General features: G+C 41.7%; 1 protein-coding gene across 10 annotated transcripts in view; it reads right to left on the bottom strand.

Annotated features, from left to right (window-relative positions):
• The window catches only part of Nmdar2 (glutamate ionotropic receptor NMDA type subunit 2), a 265,424-nt gene that overhangs the window by 52,968 nt on the left and 191,074 nt on the right, over positions 1–21,382 (bottom strand). For all 10 annotated transcript variants that reach the window (XR_013085217.1, XM_076810952.1, XM_076810972.1 and 7 more), the window contains 4 exons: positions 17,245–17,423; positions 16,392–16,806; positions 12,487–12,673; positions 11,923–12,061 (listed from right to left, as the gene is read on the bottom strand). Coding sequence is in view for 9 of the 10 variants with exons in the window: in XM_076810952.1 (XP_076667067.1) it covers positions 11,923–12,061; positions 12,487–12,673; positions 16,392–16,806; positions 17,245–17,423 (920 nt within the window). In the remaining variant the exon portion in view is untranslated. The remainder of the gene's footprint in view (positions 1–11,922; positions 12,062–12,486; positions 12,674–16,391; positions 16,807–17,244; positions 17,424–21,382) is intronic.

Here is a 21,382-nt window from a genome sequence, read left to right as displayed (position 1 = left end):
TTTCAATACAAAACGCCTCTTCGACGAACTGTCATGCAAATATTGTTATATTTTCAAGAAGGCCTTTGCAACAGAGTTGTCGAAATACCTGCATACATAACAAAATAATTTTTCAATCTACTTAGTATTCCACTTTCTCTATTAATTACTCAGCGCGGTAAAAATAAAAAATAAAAATAAACAATTTGAATTACTCGCTCGCCCGTGAATTTCGCTTGCGTAACACGATCTAAATGAAAGAAAAATTAATGAACTGCTGCTTAATCATGATCTTCATTATCGCGGCGGCGGCGTTAACCAATCGTGTTTCATGGTAAATACGATCTGCTTCATCCCGCTATCACAACTGGCGGCAGGCACTCCTGAAATCCACGAGCGTGAATAATGACCCCGATCAATTTTCTGGGTCCATTAAGAGCGGATATCACGGGCACGAAAGAGTGGGGATACGATGGCGTAGCAACGAAACGTCTTCTACAAGATGAAAAGAGATGCTTTAAGATAAACGAGAAAAATTCGCGCAAGTTCGGTGGTTTGCGCGTCGTAAACGAAATAAGCTTTTCGTCATTCCCTGGACGAAAAAGTTGAAGGAGCGAGGTACCTAGGTACATATCATCTGCTATAAACATAAATGGAACGATGGATCGTCGCTAAAGTTTGAAGCAAAGAAGTGCTCCTATTCTACAGATCATTCCGATTACAAACTTATACCGTGCACGAAATGTACGACGTACCTGCATGGGTTTAAAAAATATAATCGAATAACTTAAATCAACGATCAAACCGGAGATATCTGCGCGATGAAACTATCTGAAAGCACGGCCATAATAATCTAGCGCACATTAATGCAAAGTATGTATTTTATAGTCTCTGTTGCAAAGTTACGTCAGTTGCAGCGTGAAAACCCTGTAGATCGCAAGTAGTACGGTACCACCTTCTTCCTACCCTCCCAGTGTGATCGCGTCTGCCAGCAGTAATATGTTCATTTATGTGCTGCGTGGAACTTGGAAACTCCCATGTACCCCGCGATCTCGTTAGGCACGCCACCATTAATCATGATCCATTAGCAGTCATACATTTTAGCGGGCGGTGTTATAGCTTGTTAGATAGTTTATTACTTGGCTAGACATTACGGCGTGCTCTAACAGCACGCTGGAGGTAAGGAACTTCTTCCGGCCCCTGCAGACAGTTCGAGCTGTTCGATGGCTCAATTACCCGTGACAGGTTGAATGTGGTCGATAACGAAGCAACTTTCAACCTCTGGAAAAGGGAAGACCTCTCCGATTGTTTCTCTTCTGTTGGGATCCGCCGGGCGTTTTATCCATTGTGGTTGGAGAATGCTGATCACTAATAAATTTCTCCCCGTTGCCCGATAATAATTCCGTTACTATAAGCTGATGTGAAAATAAAAGTGTTCACCCTTTCTCTCTCACCTCGATTGCTTACCGTTCAGTTGTAGCTATCACGTTGATTCGCCTCGAAGGCGAGATTTCTTCGGCACAGCTACTGAAACGAATTTAATCGACTGCACCTGTAACGTAACAGGCTGCTACCGATCATCTTGCCGGAACGGTGCACCTTTCAAGCTGCGCGCTCGTACACCGCCAAGAGAAATAAATACGAATTGCCAATCAGCCGAGTTCCGACGAAGTGCTCCCGTTACTCTTCTCCACGGGCGTCTGGTACAATCGTTCGATATCAGTGTCGGAGTTTCTTGCGCGTGCAACGCGCTCGTGGGACTTCATTTTTTTCCACCATCGAACAGCTCCGATGGGGTTTGAAATATTGAAATCCCATTTGCCGAGTTTACCGAGCTCTCTGCACACCGAGCTCCGCGCGTCGCCAACTTCTTTCTGCCATTCCATCGCTCTTCTACCGAGCACGATCGAGTCCTTAGTCCCCCGTTCGCGGAGCACCGAAAGTGGTTGCTTTCGCCGAACTCTGTCGCATAAATTGCGGATGAAAGCTCGGTTTCGCTTTGCTTCTTCGTTGTCTCGCGGTCTCGTTCATAAACTACGTCGGATGAACCGCGGGGCCGTAAAGCCTCGCTGGAGGAGTAGATCCGTCCCGGCAAGTCAGTCCTCGCGATCAGCAAGTTTGCCCCGCGGAAGTTTTGCAGATTAGAGACAATGCGCTCCCCTCGGGCTTCTCTGTAACGATTATGAGGCAGCTCTGCCGCGATTGGAACGCGGCCAAATGTCGCAAGTTGCATCGGCGGCTGCGGGAAGTGCTCGGCTAAATACTCAACGACGCGAGTGCCACTGTAATCTCTGCCTCGCCTTTGCATACAAGGACCGTTGGGCGATTCGATTACCGCTGAAACAGCGATAACTATAATCGTCTGGAGTGTTTACCGTCCGTTTCCACTGCGATTTTCGTTTCAATCTAAACTGTTCCGATGGTTGCCCCGGAGGACGGCCCGAGCGTGTCGAGAAACGGGCACCCTTGGCGTTTAACTCTATCGTTGCTGTTTACTTTCGCTGATTGTTACGCTACACGTGGTCCAACTGAACGAGGAAATGAAATCTTGCGGGAGTTCTCGGTCTTTCCAAGAAATTTTGAGAACTTCATTATCAACTCATGAACTCTGATCCAACTTCAGTTTGAATATTTGTTGTTAAGACCATCGACTTCCTTTACAGCGGAAAACCTGCAATGGCAGGTTCCGTTGAAATAATAACAGTAGCTTCCAAACGTCCCAGCTACATCCACCTAGGAAGAGACTCCGGCAAACCTTGAACCCGTATTCGCAGTATTAGCAGTAGTTAATCGTCAATAATTTAAACGACATTTGATCGTATTAATTAAAACGAAACACTCGGCGCGCTGTAATGAAAACAGCGCCAGCAGCCCGGGAGGACGGAAATTCATTTTGGACCTGGCGGACTGTTCAGCGGGCGTCGAAGTCTAACCGTGAAGTGGCAACATCTGTTAGCGCCAACGCAATGCGAACAATCTCCTTAATTACCTGGCGATGAATGTGTACGTCGCCCACGCACTTGGAATTATGCGACTGCGTCCCAGCTGGACTGTATTCGAGCGCACGTGTGCGGGCACCAATCTCTAATAGAGGCGCATAGCGCGACTGGAATCGAGGTCCTTCACGTGCCCACGAGAATGCCAGGCCGAACCGTTAATATCGGCACCACCCAGCTAGCTCCGATACGTTTGCAACGACTGATTAATTGTCAGCTAACCAAAAGAGGATTAGTAGTTCGCTCACACTCCATCGTTCCGTCGAATTGACTCGGTGTCCGGCCGATCGAAGAGGCTACTTGCTGCCCGTGATAAGCTCCGTGGACCATGTCAATAGCAACAGCTTGGACACAGTTGTGGGGGGACCGGGGTAGGTTGTAACTGTTGTTACTACTATAATTATTAAACGGCAAAAGTGATTCAACGTTCAGGGAAACCTGAATGTAGTAAAAGATAGTGATACGTCTGTAGAGCGTCTTTTTCTTTCAATATCCGCCAACGGTGATGAAACAGTCCGTTGTTAGAGAAGGTTCCGTTCGGTATACCGTGTTAGAAAGACATTCCTTGAACTAGTCATGAAATGAAACTAAAATGTAAAATATAAAAGGCTCGTTTATTTAATAACCAATTTCCAATTGTGACACGGGGTAAATTGTAACATAAGTAAAATCTTTTGAACGACAAATCTGGTAACCCACAGCATGCGAGAGCTGCTTGACGACATTAGCACCGTCGGTTTTAGTGACACAAACGAGCGTTATGTATTTATTTTGCAGCTGTAGCCGAGAATTTTAGTATTTAGAGCACGTAAGTGAATGTTGTCTTAGTACTTTTATTTCAATTAACCGTCATTAGAAACCGTTTGAATTTTTACTTTTTTGTCGCAAACGAATCAGTACACATTGGTTTATTATAACGTGTACGCATTTTAGTAATTTGATGTTCAGTTTCTCGATTGCTGAGATAAAACGCAAAAAATCAAGCTCGGGGTAAATTGTAACAAGCTACTAGTTACTCCGCTCTAAATGGTGATAAAGCAAGATATTCGCTGACACCCCGGACAAAATGCTCTAGACGAACAATCGAGAATCCAAAAAGTAGAAAAATAATTGTAAGGGCAAAAGTAAAGAAAGCAAAGAAGATTTTGATAGAATCAAATGAATAAGCAATGATTGTTTAACTCATGTATATCAAATGTTTAATAATGATCTGTGTTTTATTTACGTAATTTAGAAATGTTTATTTGTGTTCATATTTTTATTTAAATAAGTAAAACTGATGTGTTACAATTTACCCCGGATTGGGGCACATTGTAAGAAAGGTTCAGATTTGTTTAAGATGGAGCTAGATGTCTAAGTGTCCTAGACTTTGTCACGTACTTTCGCGCAATCAGTTCACCACATATGTAAGTAGTAAATCACGCAAATTATTTCCTGATTGAGGATAACACTTTCGAGAAAAAACTGTGAAAACTTTTTTTGTTACAATCTGCCCCAGTCTCCCCTAGTTGTTAAGGGGAGAACCTGGTTTAGAGGGTCGAAATTTTCGATTTTATTTTTTGCAAAAACCTATTTGATCGATCGAGTTTTCCCGGGGCTTTTAATTGAATAATAACCAACTATCGTTAATGAACTAAAATCACGTATGAAAAAATGAAATTAAACCATATTTTTTGCATAAAAACAGTGAAATGTCCTCAATCGTAATCTTTTCTTCAAAGACACACAACTTTATAAATTTTATACTTTTTCTTATTTTTTTAATTCATCTGCAATATAAGTTCATGAAAACTAAGAAAAACTTCGGTTTGTTTATTTTGGGCAAAAATTAAAGGCTTCATTTTTCCCGCGATTCCACAATAATTCCAGTGGCGATAAATACATATATAAACACCCCTGAAATTCTAGAAAAATCTACTCTATTCATCTGTGTTAAAAAATCGCGAAAATCTCCTTATTTGAGCGTCCTAAATCAGGTTGCAATTGAAACAACAGAGACTGTGAACATCTTAAAGAAGCATGAAACATTGGATTTCTCCGCGATCAGCTTGTAAAATTAAAGTAAATTGTGGCTACAGTAGACGTTAAATACCGTTGAATAAATTTGTAGAGTATAGGTCGTTACAGGGTTCAGATTTTGTTTATACCCGATACCCAGTTGTAGCTACCCCCTCAGACAGTCGCTCCGATACCAATTAATATTCGTTATTCTATCGGCAGTTGTTTACGATGCTTTGTCCCGCCAACTTGTAAACTGCAAGTTCGCGGATGCAGTCGCTGCCTCTGTTTTAATTGGATTCCCTCACTGCGACGATTCTCTTCGAGCATTCATGCAATTCAATCGACGCATCGCCGGTTATAACGTAGACGTCGTAGACGATATGATGTGCATGTTTACATTTATTTTTTTTAAATGTTTTGATGAGTAATCAACAAGCTAGGTGCTATGAAACTGTGTCGAATTGTGTCGATTATTTCGATAGTGTTAATAAGTTTTAAAACAAACATTTGATCGTAGAGTACTCGGGATTATTTTTTAAATATTTGGATAGAGATGGTATTATAATTTTAAAATCATTTCTGAACTGGTGAAATTGTTTCTCCCCTGGCGCATGCGTTGCGGCCACACAGGTCGACAAGGTCTTTGGTCGAGAACGCTCCGACCGCAGCTAATCACTTTAAGCGCGCTCGCGAAATTCCAACTCGCTGGGGAGTTTACGGAACAAAGTTGCGGCGGACAGTCGCATTCGCAGTCGAATCTCGAAACCGAAAGTGGAGCATAACGTGGAAAATTAAAAACCTGATTTCGCAAAGTTGAAACTGTCACGTGAAGCACCGACGAAGCCAGCCAGCTATGAAAAATTTACAGATAATAATAATGAAGTGCTTAATGCACAGATCATGGTCAAAAGCGTCGTTGCAAACACGATGGCGAGACTGCGGTCGCTGGTAATTTGATGCAAGTGTAATGTGAAATAATTTGGGCGTTGATGTTTGCACTTCTTTCAAGTTAAAATAAAATGATGAAAAGGAATATGAATCTGGTATAACTAAGATATTGGTATCTTACTGAAGGTAAGAGTATTAGAAAGCTTTGCAATGAGCATTTGAACAAGTGTACTGGTACAGTAAACAGATGGTGAATAGGGTTTATACAAAAACCAACTTTTGAAAAAACAGGTTTTCGAATTCCACTGTTCCCCAAAAAATCGGTAAAACCAATTTTAGAATTTTCACAAATAATTATAATTGAAATAGAAAATAAATATTTGTACTTATTTAAACGAATTTCAGTTTTTTTTAAATATTTATGGAATTACAAAAATATAACAAAATAAAAAATATATTCTATCTATACAAAACCAAATAAATAAAAAGAAATAAAATAACTAAAATCCATACAAATCCGTACAATTTTTGAGTTCATTTAATATTCATGGATCTACGAAAATATAACACAAAATAAAATACACTGCATACAAAACCAAATGAAAAAAAAACTAAAATAACTAAAATCCGTGCAAAATATAAATTACTAGCGTCCCCCGTCTCGGCTTCGCCCCAGATATTAGCGTGATTGATTCATGTTAATTAGAATTAATATCTTTTAAGGAAATTAAGTATTTTGAAAAAAGCTGAATTTATTCATAATATTTCGAGAATAACGCCAATAATATTTCCATGTTAATAACGCGTTTTTGAGACATGCTACATAGCCTATGCCCGTCCTATAGTATCCTGGAATAACGTGTTAAAATTTGAGGAAGATCAGTTCAATAGGTCTTGAGTTTTGCGCGAACATAAAAATCGGCTCTCTCTTTATATAATAGTATAGATAAATCTTTATTTTTTTTAAACCCGGTTTTTAAATCCGGTTTTTGCAAACCGACAAACCCTAATGGTGAAATGTTTAATCTTTAAACTTTGCGAATTTTGGATATTTTGATCAAGCATGTGCTGATTCCTTCGATGACTGAAATGACGTTAAGTTTGCAACACGTATTTACAAAACAATTAAATATTGTCATAGAAATCTGTAAGTATGGATAAACGGAGGATTGACGTAATGCTTGCAAAACTTCGGCAAGATGAGACACGAATCGAGGGCAATCAGACTATGTTTATCCAATCTTGAAACGCGGAATTGCATTTAGCCCGATACGTTTTGTTTCCCGCGCGACAAACCGGGTTATACGGTGATTGTGTTTTTCAAAATCACGTACCACTGTCATCGAGGTTTTTCCATTGAAATCCAGATTTCGGAGACGAAATCTCGTCGCTTGCCTTTGCCTCGCATCCGCGTGGATTCCCAACGATCCTTCCTTCCGACAACTACCAAACCCGTGTCGAATAAGTAATAACATTAATCCAAATAGTAGGAGAGAGTCCTACAGTACCTGCCACTCCAAGCTTTTGTACTATAACTTCGGTTATTGTTGGTAAAAATCAAACTTCAAAAAAGTAATTTGTAGTAGAAATTGTGCTTCGTCAGAATCGTCGCAAGAATTCGTCGCAAGAATCGTCAACTAAAGCTCAGCGACCCCCCAGGTTGGGAATCACTGCGCCAGAACGAAATCGTCTCCGTCGAACAATTTCCGTAAACGGATCGGACCGACGGACGGGCCCGTACAATCGAAGCTTCCCTTTGAAAAACAATTTTCCCCCGTTGCCGCGAACCCTTGCCTGATCCCGCTGACGTCATGCAGAGCCAATCTTCGCCGACGTCGGGATTCGTTGCAGCCCCGCTGTCGCGACTCGGCCGCGGCAGCCTTCGGGACGGTTCTCGAAATGGGGCAGCTGTTTCGCGGTCGCCACCCCTTTTGCGAAGCCGCAAAAACGATTACACGGGGAACACATCCATGCAGCGGCCATGGAAGTAGCCCAACTGCTGAGCACCGGCTACCATTCCGCGCGGTTATCGGCAGCCCATAAATAGCTTGCTGATTGAACGCCAGGAAATCCCATCCCAGATTTAATTAGTCGCGTCCTACGCGCGACATCGCGTCGCTGAAAATGCCGCCCGGATCCCGTGGATTTTCGCGTCCAGCTGGGCGGCAGAATAAAATGTCGATTCCTGGACGGGTCGCCGTTGATTGGAAATCGACGGACGATGAAATTGGAAGTCGAAAGCTGCCCGGTGAATATCCATTGAACGCGAATAACCGGGCCTCGATACGAGGGCTTGGGGACGCAAATGGCGCTATTAATTAGTGCGATCGGGGGCTGTGTTCGCCGATTATTGACAGCGGAGGCGGCGCTGTACGCTGTGCGGGGTAATAAACAGTCGTGGGGTGTAAAGCCGGGGTCGGCACAGGGTAATATCTTCGAAATTAAGGGGCGCGCAATATTTTTTCATTTAATGGGGCAATATACGGGGTGAACCACGTAATTGGATCGGCTTCATTATCTTCGCTGCCAGAGGATCGATGCAGGTATTCGGCGCTTCGAACAGTTTGCACACTTTTTGCAAATTATGAAGTGGTTACCTTAGGGCGTTCAAATGGAACCCTGTGGTTTATTTTTTTCGTTTCGCATTAACTGTTTGGTGTGCGGACGAAAGCTTAGGGATAATTTTTAGAGAGTATAGTGTATATAATATTTAGAGAGTATTTTACAAAATACTACGGATTGGCTATTAGCTAGGGAGTTAACATACGGCAGAGGCACAATTGCACCCTCACATATTTCATATGAATATTCCCACTGTCGGTATAATCTGTACGATAAATTGATAACATTTGGACTCAATGAAAATCAATAAAAAAAAATCCCAAATTTTCTTTTATAATGTAAATTGTCTACATTTGTTACTTTCTTTTATAATAAAATAACATTATCATTAAAAAAAATCGCATTCTGTTTTTCTTGCATTATCTTCGTACAAAATATATAGGGGCGCCATTGTGCCTATGCCGCTGTTATGGATGCAACCCTCGACTCCACCCCCTAGCTCGGAAGGGGGTTGAGATATTTTTCTGAAATTTGGTCTATATAATCTAGACGAAAAATTTAGAGGTGTCACGAAACTTCAGCCCTCCCCGGCTTCTCGAAAAAAAGTTATCGCAATTTAAAAACGCAAAAGTTACAATTGTACCTATGCCGTCTAACGAGGGTTAACTTCCGTGGAAATTAGTCTAGTGGAGCTTGTCGACAGCGATCAAACCCCGTTCCTTGCAATTCTATTTATCACTTCCCATCCGGTTTCAACGCAACCGAGTCAGAGTGTACCTACGAGCTGTTTAATTATTTCTTTCAACGGGGCGGAAATGCATGCTCGACAACGCGGAACAAATTCCTTTCGTAACGCGACGAACGGTGATATAATTAAAGGATCGTTTGCACTTGCCGCTCGGGCGCGAATCAGAGCCGAAGCAAATGAATCGGCCTAAGCGGGAATTAATGGAAGTGTAATTAGAATTTTGACCGTCGACTTAGGAGGAACTGTTTGTTTCGAGAAAATGCTGCGCCTAGAACTAATCTTGTTCTTTCTCGTTTTATACGTAATTCGAGGAGAGAATTCAGCATATCTGATTTAGAGGAATGAAAAGACATTCCTGTACTAATGGCCCGATTCAATTACGGACGGAAGATTGGACCGAAGAAGCGAGGACGCTGATAGTGAGACACAGAATTAAGTTCTGCTGTCGAGCACTTCTGACGGGACATGTTTCGACGACGCACAATATTAAAACTGAAGAAGAAGGTAAAAGTTTTTCCGCTCGTCTTATTTAGAAGTTTTATATCGAGGGGTAATTGGACGAAGTCGAAAGCCACGATAGGCGGCAAGTGAAGTCTTCCGTGCGAAGAATCGGTGGCACAGAATGGTAGGCGAAGGACAAACTATTGCTGAACATCGTTTAAGGAATCCCCATCAAAGTTGAGTAACTTAATATTATCGTTAAAACTTGTGGCAAAGTTCTGGAAGGATGGTAAAAGTCTAGGAAACGTGACCGCTGGATTATTGTGATCGAGGAAAGTTAGCGTGCTGCATAAATTTGTCGCTAACTGCGAAGAGTGGAGTGGTCAACAAAACGGTCGTTGTAAACAATTTCGGGGCAATTAGTCGTTTAAGAAAGTTTCTGTAACGACAAATAATACACGCGAAATGATTTAAATGTTGCAAAATTTTTAAATATTTGCAGTAAGTAAGTTAATTCGCAATTAAGGATCAGGATTGAAATAATGTTTAAACTTTACTGGTGCTCATTTAAGGGCACATTCGCATGTAATCCCTTAAAAAATTTTAAAGTAAATTTAATTGTAAAAAGTCTTTTTGGTATTGACTTATACATACTTTAAGACGATAAAAAAAATTTATTGCTTTTTCCCGATGTAATCTTGAATAACTATAACTCTGACAGTGATAAAATGACGGTGTACGTAAAAACAAAAGAGCTAATGGACGGATTTCAAAAATTCTTTCGGGATTCTTTCCGTGAATGAACTCGCTATCATATTAGCAACTTTCACAAGTTTTGGTTCACGAAATTTGATTTCATTCCGCATTATCCAGCAAAAGATTACCGGTTTTGGAGCACTCTTATTAAAACATGTATCAATCATCGAATTTTCATTACTTTGAAGTAGAAGTTTCTATTTTTTATTTCAAATGACCCTATTTTGAAATATAATTTACACAGTGTTTTTATCACCGCCAGAGTTATAACTATTTATTCGAAATTCCGTCGAAGAAAAAACAAACAAAAATTGTATCGCTTTAAAATATGTATAAATCGATACCAAAAAGACTTTTTACCTTAACTGTTACAGTTTCTTTTTTTAAAAATCTTAAATTTTTTAAGGGATTACACGAGAGTATACCCTTAACGAGACACTGTGAAGGGGTTGTTCAGTATAACCCATTAATACTACCACGACTTTGAAATGTTAGTGTGACTAACAGAATGCATAGGTAGTTGACTATTTTCATAATGCATGGCTTAACCTTGAATCGATTTTCCAAATTTCGACGTTGGCCAGTGGGGTGTATTTTACATTTAGCTAACACCGTGCATTTGGTTCATCGATGACAGGAATTCCGAGGTGCGGTTCAAATCATGCCAATTTTCGACTGTGTCCATGAATCGACCACTTCGCGCGCAACTTATCACAGTTATCACCGCCGGTTAACTAACTGGTTGCGAAGGAACTTACAAACGCTGGCAATTATAACGACGCGGTCGCATTAATTTTCCTGCGTTCGAACGTTTATTCACGGCTTGCTCGCGAACGCTCGCGGTTGTCACGCCACTCCGAAGGGAATTTCGCCAACAACTCCCCAGCGCTGGTTGAATTTCGCCGCAATTTTGCGGTTAAGCGTCGTAAATCCGCGTGCAAACGCGAGGCGAAATGCTCGCCAGCCTATGACGTTCGTTTGCTTTACAGTGGCCCTTCGGTCTTGAATATTGAAAGTCTGGCTGGCCGCGAAGGAGTAATTTATTTAATTCCTAAAATCTTTCTGTTTCTATCTACAGTTTTACAGTTCTAGGTTAAATTGAGGACAGTTGGCCCAACTAATATAAAATGACTATTAAAATTAATACTGACATTATTTATTTTATGAGGATAAAGCAAAAATGTTCAAAATTTTATGCGGATTCAGAGTAACTGGTCGATATTAGCTTTAAGACAATGTTTGCTGAAAATTGGGTTGAAAACTGAAGTCATGACATCTGACCATCTCTCCTAAGGTGCTGGGAGAGATGACTCTCGCCGTTAGAAGGGATGGTTCGCGTCTTTGGGAGAGATGACCCACATAATCATTCATGAAATAATAACAAAGAAGAAAGCAAAATTATATACGACTACAGATTTATTGAATTTTTATTTGTTTACGCTAAACAAGAGAAGAAAACGGAAAAAATGGAAAAAATGAAACGGAAACTTCTGCAGCGCGAGAACCCGGTTCCGAATGGGCGTGCGAAACACATGCAACTTCAGCACTCACCTCTTCCCAAACGAGTTGTTTGCTCACTCCGGGACGGAGATTCATGATTTTCAGTTGCGCCGCCTTCAAAACGCCGTCCGGCGTGAAATTCACGTTCGGTTTCCCTTGGTCGCCCTCGATAGACACGTTCTTCAAATACCTGATCACAGAAACGAAACGGGGTGTTCACTTTAGAAGCTGCCACGCAACGCGATTCAAATTTCTTTTTCAACCCTGAACAAATGGCCGCGGGTATCTAGCGGACACCATGAATCGAACATTTTAGAGCACGAAGAAGATTCGAAACTGTCAGTAACCTGTAAATTAATATCTCAAACAGGTAATAATGCATCCTTCTGCGACACATACTTTTAGTATACACGCTAATGATCCATAGTAGTTTATATTTGCAATACTCTTTACCATCTGCAACCTGCTTGCGCTGTGACGGTGAAGAATGATTTCACGCCCCGTCTATTACGTTTCTTTTGTATCCCCCTTTAATTGTTTTCTCTTAAAAGAAAAATACCCCAGGATTGTTCTCGCGGGTCGAGCAGCGCTGCGCGTCGAAAGAAAAGTAATTACTTGAAAAACAGATCTCCGGTGTTCCAGCGAGACTCCCCGAAGCTTCCCTCGCAGCTGAGCTGAGTGTTCAGGCTGAGATGCTCGTTTTTCTTATCGTTCAGGAAATCCTCGACGCCATACGCGAAAACCTTGACCGCGGTCGTGATCTCGCTTACCAGGCTCTCGGTACTCGTGTCGAAATGCACCCCTGGAAACCATGAAAACAGGAACACGTGTGTTGCATCGTAAACGAAACCAGAATACCTTTTGCGTTCGATTGCGAGGGCCAGTCTCGAAACAGGTACACAAGGGCACCTACCCTAGTTGACAGACAGGACTTATCCGAATAATTCCTGAATAAGCTGGCGAAAATTTAAATGTGGTTCCCAAACTTTACACTCTGTTGTTTGTAAGTTACAGAACGTCAGTTTCGAAAGTCCCTTGCGCTGGCATACTAATAAGGGAACACCGCGAACCCACATTCGCCGATTGCAACGCAACTTTGTGGGTTTATAGAGTGGCTCAAGGCAAGAACAACACTGTGCTTCATTCCTGCACAATCACCCTTTAAGGAGGGATTGCGCCTTGTTGGGTCGAAAAATAGGTAATTCTTTGTGAATTTTTTGTACAAAAACGGTTCGACAAATTCATTTGAGGTTTGGCAGGCTGTTTTATTATATCTTGAAGAATTGTTCTGGATTTTTGTGTGACGATGAAAAAGAAACGTGGCAGATACAGAGAGAGCGTTGAAAAATAATCAGGTGGCCCTGGCGTTGACAGAAAGTACTGTACGTTATCTGAAACCCAAAAAGGAAAAGAAATTCTTAAACTATATGAATGTGGCTAGGGGTGGTACTAGATGCATTAAGAAAAATAAAAATGTTAAAATGGCAGCCTTTTGAAGAAGATGAAGCGCCCTGATTTGAGTGTGAGAAAGTTTTGCATCAAAATCGGGAAAATTACTTTAAATAAAAAAGGAACGGTAACAGATACGGCAATAAATCTAGTACCACTCATAGCCCATATTCATATAGTTTAAGAATCTCTATTCCTTTTTTGGTTCCGGATAACCCGTACAGTATTTCACGTCAACGCCAGGGCCACCTGATTATTTTTCAACGCTCTCTCTGTATCTGTCATGTTTTTTTTTCATCGTCACACAAAACATCCAGAGCAGTAGTTCAAGATACAATAAAACAGCCTGCCAAACCTCAAATGAATTTGTCAAACCGTTTTTGTACAAAAAATTCACAAAGAATTACCTATTTTTCGACCCAACAAGGGCAATCACCCCTTAAGGGTGTGAAAATTAACCTCAAAGTTAAATAGGCACTCCCACTTTTTCGCGTATAACTCCTAAAGTACAAGAGACAGAAGACAATTGTGCCAATAGAACAGTAATGGTGCAATAAGCGCAATAAGGAAAAAAAGTTTCAAACAAAACTTTAATGTTATAATAAGCATTGCAAACTAGCGTTAACAAAATTTTGAAAAAAAGTTTTTCTTCTTCAAACTCTTCTCAAAATTTTGTTAACGCTAGTTTGCAATGCTTATTGTAACATTAAACTTTTGTTTGAAACTTTTTTTCCTGTCTCTTGTATTTTAGAAGTTATACGCGAACAAGTGGTGTTAGTTTTCACACCCTTAAGGGGACTAGGCAATTGTTTTCCGCAAAAGAAACGCTTCCTATTTAATGTATTTGTAAAGAAATGGAAGCAAATCCATATTTATCCTTTTGCCCGATGTTTATTATTATCATAGAGATTTAAAAACAGTTGATATAAAATATACATGTGCTCTAAAAATCGCGCTGCTGACTGCTAAACATTTTAACGTTCTTCAATTTGTTACACCCGTAGTTTCCCACGCAACCAATAAAAACTAATATTAAAACAGAATTGTTATATCGGTGGCCGAAAAACGGCGACTATTTTCAGATAAATTCGGTCGTGTTTGTGGGTTACTAAAAATCTGCAATTTTTTTATTTTTTTTATAAAAATCTCAATTTTTACGGACCATATAATAGGTTGCGTGGGAGATGGCACATGTTTTCCACATCCTGTAATTTTTTCACGTCGGTCTGAACCTTCGCTCATTCGCAAATACGGCAAGCCCAAGAGAGAAAAGATTCGAGAAAACCGCGTTTAAAGTTTCTGGGCAAAGGCGACGCTATAAGTTACCGCTTGACCTTTTCAGCTGCCAAATCAACAATTCTGCGAATTTTATTACAAACCAACCGGTATTTTATTCAGAAAAGATAGTACTTTCGGAAAATGCAATTTAAAAAAATCAATTTTTCGACTGCTTAAGTAGTCCCCTTAAAGGGCGATTGTGCAGCAATTAAACATTCCGTCGATCTTGTCTCGAGTCACTCTACAAATCCACGTTCGTTCCAATCGGTGAGAGTGAGATCGCGGCATCGCCTTGTAAGCTTCCAAGCAGAAACACTAGTTTACGACATTACCTATCCATGCGGTAGAGCCCACCAGATATCGTTGAATGAAATTCAACGCCTACGCTCGCGGATCTAAACTCGCACCATTTGTTCCCGCGCCCAATCCTTTCCACTTTTCGGGTCTCCAAACGAGAGATATATGATACACCTATGACAAGTTCGAGGGTAGACGGCTTTGAAAATCGATGAGCCGCTGTATGTATACAAATAGAACCAGCTTCTGGATGTCACCGTTCCCACCAGGGACAGCTGAAGAAGTTTTTTTCTTTCAACATCATCCGCTCGTCTCCCTGGGGATCAAATTTTTTTCGTTAATTTTCGATGGCGTTCCCCGCGAACTGGACCAGCAACGATGTCGTTACAGAATGTTTTTTCATCGGATATAACGAACAGATGTGATTTTTTTTGTCGCCAGTTATCCCACGCTACGGAATCCAACGCGTTTGAACGTAGAAGCTCGTGGCCATCGGAAACGATGAGGATTCTCAATTGCAAAACCAGTTGGAAAGATTATACGCTATATACTTTCGTGGGACGAGGCGGAAAGTTCCAACAGAGCCACGCAAAGATCCTTTTAAATATTGCTAAGTATAACGCGGTCGGGAAATATTATTTCGTAGCTGCCGGAATGATTCGCAAGAGGAGATCGTTTTGTATCGCAGGCTTCCGAGGAACGTAGTTGCCGTGATTCAAATTCGACGAAATGGGTTTCCGCACTAAGCACCCTTTTAAAGGTGCATACCTATAATTTCGATGTTCCAAGCCGCGGAGGTCAACGTTTACTCCGTCTATTTAAATTTAATCGTGGAAGAGGGAGTTCTATCAGTCACCCTCGCGGACGAGCGCCGCTCGATATTTCGAGTGGCCGGCCGCTGAAAAGGACATTCAGAGTCTGGGCGAGAATCACGGAAATCGGAAATTGATGCCTTCCTCGAGATTCCGCCGCGGCTAGACCCTCCCCCTCGTGGAGGAATAAATTCATGGAAATTCGGTCCAGCGCGAATTCGCCGGACGGTGTACGTTTTCTCGGCTCCATTCCGCGCCTCGAGACGGCGGAGTTGAGAAATGCCAGCCCGATGGATTTTACCGTGTAAGCGTACTGCGGTTGAAGAATAGCCTGATTGATTTTTCGACGGCTACGAATGCCCTATGAAATTCTAGCGAGCTGCTCTGCATTTCTCACGCGAGATTCCCCAATCCCTATCTGTCAACTAGTGAAATACGCAAAGCACGGTGGGACCTTTATTATCTGAACGCTTTCGAACCGAAAGCTCTGCCATCCGAAGGGAGGATGTCCTAGCGGAGCATCCTGCTTTCAACTGTTCGCATCTGTGTTAATATATCTTAAAAGTGAAAATGTTAACGTTAAAGGATCGAGTGTTTCATTACCCAAAAAGTCCCTTAGTAAAGCCCGTCTTCTCTCATTAGAAAAGCTCGCTCTGTGGCAGGAAACTGAGCAGTGTCACTTACCAAGCATCCCAATCGGAAATTCGCTGGGCGTCTGCAAGTTCTCGATGACGCTCTGCGTGACCACCCACACGTAATTTTCCCCGGTGATCTTGTAATCGTGAGCTGCGGTGAGGATGTGAGTGGCTTCCTCCCTCGTCGAGTAGAGGAGCATCACCCGGGACTCGCTGTTAACCAGCTCCAACAGGTCGCGATCCTCGGTGACCAGTATGGCGCTCAGTATCGTGAACTTGAAGGTGTCCTGCATGTCCGAGATCCTCTCTCTGACTGCCTGCACGAAGTCGTCGTGTCCAGCTATCTGCGATGTTACCACGCTGAATTGGTGCCATTTGTACCTCTCCAGGATGCTCAGCATCGCAGCCGTTTGGTGCTCCAACGAAGGCGCCAGCTGCAGCTGCAGGTTGCTCTGCGAGGCTTTCTGAAAGCATCACGAACCGGTGGCCCTTCGTGCAAGTTGTCCGGACGTCGGTAACACAATTACACCGACTACACCGTCCGACTTCGCCCCACACAGCAAGCAGCGAACAAATGTCTCGGGGACGATCTTCGCCCCGTCCACACGGTTCGAAGCTTGCTGGGACCAGTTTACAGAGTGGACGTTGTTTCGGCAATTGTACCGACGAATGTATAAATCGAAATCTTTTACATCTGGCGCTGATCTAATTGTAAGTGTTCTCCTGTTTGGAGGACATCGTCGCTTCCGCGGAATAAAGAGGAATGATATTCTAATTGACTGCGAAGCGCGATAAGAAGCTTGCAGAAGAGTGCACAAGTTTGAATCGGTCCAGCGTGTACAGCGAACACCCGTGTAACAAGGCGCAGAGGAAAACTGCTGATTCGCGCGCCACCAACTCACCCGTTCTAATCCAGAGTTATCGGCGTTCCAGGCAATCACCGGAATTCCTAGATAGCCAGCCAACTGCAGAAAGTATTGAGCACTGGCAGTACTACGGCCGTATTGTTCGTAGTTCATCAGGTACAGGATGGCTGACACGTTCACCGGCAGGAAATCCTTGCATAGCGAGTCCAGGATCGCTGGAACACAAGTGTACGTCGATCCTCATCATCAGTCGTTCTCGCCATCTCGCGCGGTTCAGCAAAACGCCACAGAAATTCTGTCGAGCCGTTCACTTCCATGGAAGCTTCATCAAAGTCAAATGATACTGACGCGAAGTGTACAGAAACCTTGTTATTGGTGGAATATTAAGTATCGCGTCTACCAGTGCGATTTTTCGCTGTTCTTTGAACCCTCAACGACCACCTCTGTATCTGGTACGGACCCTAATAAGGAACACTATTCAATTGATGATGGAATCACGCAGATTTCTTTATATAGATCGAAAGTATATATCACAAAGGTCACGGAAATGTAAATTAAAGATGCTCCCAACAGCTGGTCTGACCTTGAAAAATCGGCAATGTGGAACCGGGGAAAAAAGAAAAATGAGGGAAAGAGAATGACAAATCTGTGTGTTCAAATTTAAATATCTCTATTATATGAAAACTAGCTTTAATACTCGGCTTCGTCCGAAATTTAGATTCTGATTTTATAAAAAAAAAAGTTTTGTTTAGTTTTCTTTTTAAGTAGTCACATTCATCTGGATTAGTCAAGCATAATGAGCTGAGGCACATTTTGTGATCCCAGAGTTTATCGGTCGAAAGTTTTTAGGCAACAGACAAACACACAAACATATTAGAAGCTTTCTGCTTTATATATTAAGATACATTATAGTAAATGAATGATAATTCATTAATGATAGATAGTAATTCGAAAAAATTAATGATAATAAATGATAATATTAATGATGTCAGTGACATGTTTAGACTGTCTCGTTGATCAAGGTATGAAAGAAACAGTGCTCGCTCGTTGCAGTCATTGTGAAATTTATTATTGCTTCAGTCACTTTTTTAAACCTTTTTGTCGACAAGATTATCATAAATGTAATGGTTAATATTACCCACTGTTGTGATTTCATTAGTATTATCATTAATTTTTTCTAATTACTATCTATCAATCTATTATCAGTCATTTACTATAATGTATTTTCATATAATAGAGATAATTAAATTTGAACACACGGATTTGTCGTTCTCTTTCCCTCATTTTTCTTCTTTCCCCGGTTCCACCTTTGCCGACTTTTCAAGGTCAGACTTGCTTTTGGGAGCATCTTTAGTTTACAGTTTTATGACCCTTGTGACATATACTTTCGATCTATATAAAAATATCTGCGCCATTCTATCATCAATTGAATAGTGTTCCTTGTAAGTTTTCCACTGGTCGCCCACCTCCGTATCTCGTACGGACCCTCCGTTTTCCACTGGTCGCCCGCCTCCGTGTCCCCTACGGACCTTAGAGCCGTATTTCCTATACCGCCCGGGAAAACAGTGGAGGTTTTCGTTCCGTGGACCCGGGCCTCGCGGTTAAGTTTTCGTTTCAGGGGTCGGTCGTTGAGGGGTTAACGACACGAAGAGTAAATGGTTGCGCGCGAGGTGTTCCGTGCTTCGCGTGCTTCTCTACGTATATACAACCACGATAAACATTACGATTGGAAAAAAATAAATTGAACCCGCGTCAGCACGCCAAGCTGCCTCGGTTGATCAGCTGCGATCAATTTTACAGCCCAATGAAACTGCGACTCGGCGGATTTGACACATTCGAAGCAAAGCAATCAACCAAGAAAAATGAAGATGGAAAGGGAACGAAGGGAGATTGCCTTATTCGGTACGTGTCGGGACTGCATCTCCCGCGGTGAAGAGTCCAGGACTCCTTCTCTGATTCAGGTTGCACTTCATAAATAATAAAAATCGCGAGACTTTTTTTTCGCAGGGCAAGGTGCATCCAAGTTCCAGGTTGATATTCTTCAGTTCAATTTTCCTTATATAATATCATCAGCTAACAATTCTGCATCTCCTCGTGCTTTCTTCTATCTTAAACGTCTTAAAGTCTTACCTTGACTACGGGGCGTTCCCCTAGCATTGTTGGTGGCAAGAAAAAGTATGAAAAGAAAAAATTGTTTGCTTTGAAGGGGGAAGTATTGAGATCGTAACTTTACACCCTTCGAGACGGAAACTTTAATAAGTTAATTAACAGGGATAATTCTTTGTTCTTAATTCCTTCTGGCGTTAGAAATGAAAATATGTTGGAAGTTCACAGTGAGAGGAACGCGCCGTGCATCTGGGGATTTCAATCCCGGGATTCCGGCTGTTTTGTGGACTCTAAAACTCCCGGAATTTGATATATCAAGTTATAACTTACCCTGAGAATTTCGAGAATTTTTAAAAACGTAAATTACTTTATTAACAACTGAAAAATATAAAAATGGAATCTAAAAAACAGCTGGGATCCCAGGATTTCTCTGCGCGAATAGGCTCCAGGTCAATTGATTTGGTTTCGCTTTTTGAGAATTACCATTCTTGTAAACGGGAAGTGCAAACATAAAATCGCGACTGTTATTCTCAGCCACGGCCGTGTCTTGACCCGTTTCACAAAACGGGGTGCTTACACCCCGATGTCCGCGTGACCCCATTTCACCATGTCCTTGTTCCCTTCCCTGATGCGTTATTCTTTGCGACGGCTTCTTAATTTCACGTCTTATTTACGACGGTTATTCCCCGCGGTCGGATCTTATTGAAGCGGAAGAAATTTTAATAAAGAAATAAGTCCACGATTCGTATGCAAGTGGAACGCTATGCGCCGCTCGAAGCTTGGCAAGAATGTAATCTATCTCGAACTCTAATGAATCTTTGAATACATTCACAAGTTTGCATATATATTCTGCTCTCATTTATAGTTCCTCGATCGTCGTGATTCCACTGGATGACACGATCAATCACTTACATTTACTGAATTTTCTGTATTCTATTAGTTTCCAGCTTTGCGATAAATTTGCTACTGGAAAGACTGGAGAGTTAGGAGTACCACCTACCGAAAGGTCCTTCCAAAATTAAAACAATCGTTTTGATTTATACGCTAACATCACCTCGTATTGTTACTGTATTTATTATATCTCTGACCTACCACAGTTCAACTCCCATAATTCGATGGTATTTGTCTAGTTTTTGTTTTGTGACAGTGATTGATAGCGCAGTGGTATGTCTGGCCGCACGTGTCGCACATTCCTGCGCCGCATTTATGGCGGAGAAATTCCCCTGGCTCCTCCGAAGCTCGGATATACGTACCGCGATCTCATATAGGAGAAATAAAATTTCCCTTATCTTCCATCGTCTATATTATATCACCGTTACTATAACGGCGCCCATTCCACCAATCCTTTCGAAGTGATTTTATGGAACGGTCAGACGCGAACGTGACCCACATCGCAGAATTTTCTATTTAATCCCGAACATGAACTCCGTTCGTTTCGCTCTGTGTACCGAGGCACTAATTCGTTCAGTTTTAGCACGCTCGTTTGCACCTAACCGTAGTTTCATGGACCACGCTCGTAAGCCAGTGAATTGTTAATAATTTCTGCATGTTTAACGCCGGGAAATTAACACGTACCGGTGTTACTGATTACAATATTATGCTGAATGGGTGCATGAACGTTCTCGTGAAAGATTCACTTCCAGCGATCAGCAACATTCACCGGTGGTCGGCGCGAATCGGCCGAACTGAGGAGCATTAGAAATCTTTGAACAATATCTATTATTCAGCCGGCCCTGCGTGGCCGTTGACAATTTCTGAATAGGCACAGCGAGTGTCGGCGTGAATGACGTTATAATAATTAATTATACAGAATTACGTTTCGTTCTGAATCGTATGGGTGTGAACGATAACAGAATGAGTCTCAACGAGGCTCATTTAATTAACTTCTTTATTGATTATTATTACATGTATTTTTTTTTACTATTGAATATTTGGAAGGGGAAAGTGTTTGACGAAACTCGCGAGTTTCTGAATTGTGGATTGATTCTCTGTGACATGAGATATATTTAAATATTATATTGACCATGTGAGTTTGTTTGTGATTGTAAGTTATAAGCTTTTCATCAGT

Source organism: Andrena cerasifolii, chromosome 1, assembly GCF_050908995.1.
Source record: "Andrena cerasifolii isolate SP2316 chromosome 1, iyAndCera1_principal, whole genome shotgun sequence".
In the NCBI taxonomy this organism is placed as follows: domain Eukaryota; kingdom Metazoa; phylum Arthropoda; class Insecta; order Hymenoptera; family Andrenidae; genus Andrena; species Andrena cerasifolii.
Note: the sequence above shows the minus strand (reverse complement) of the source record. Positions and strands in the feature narration are given on the sequence as shown.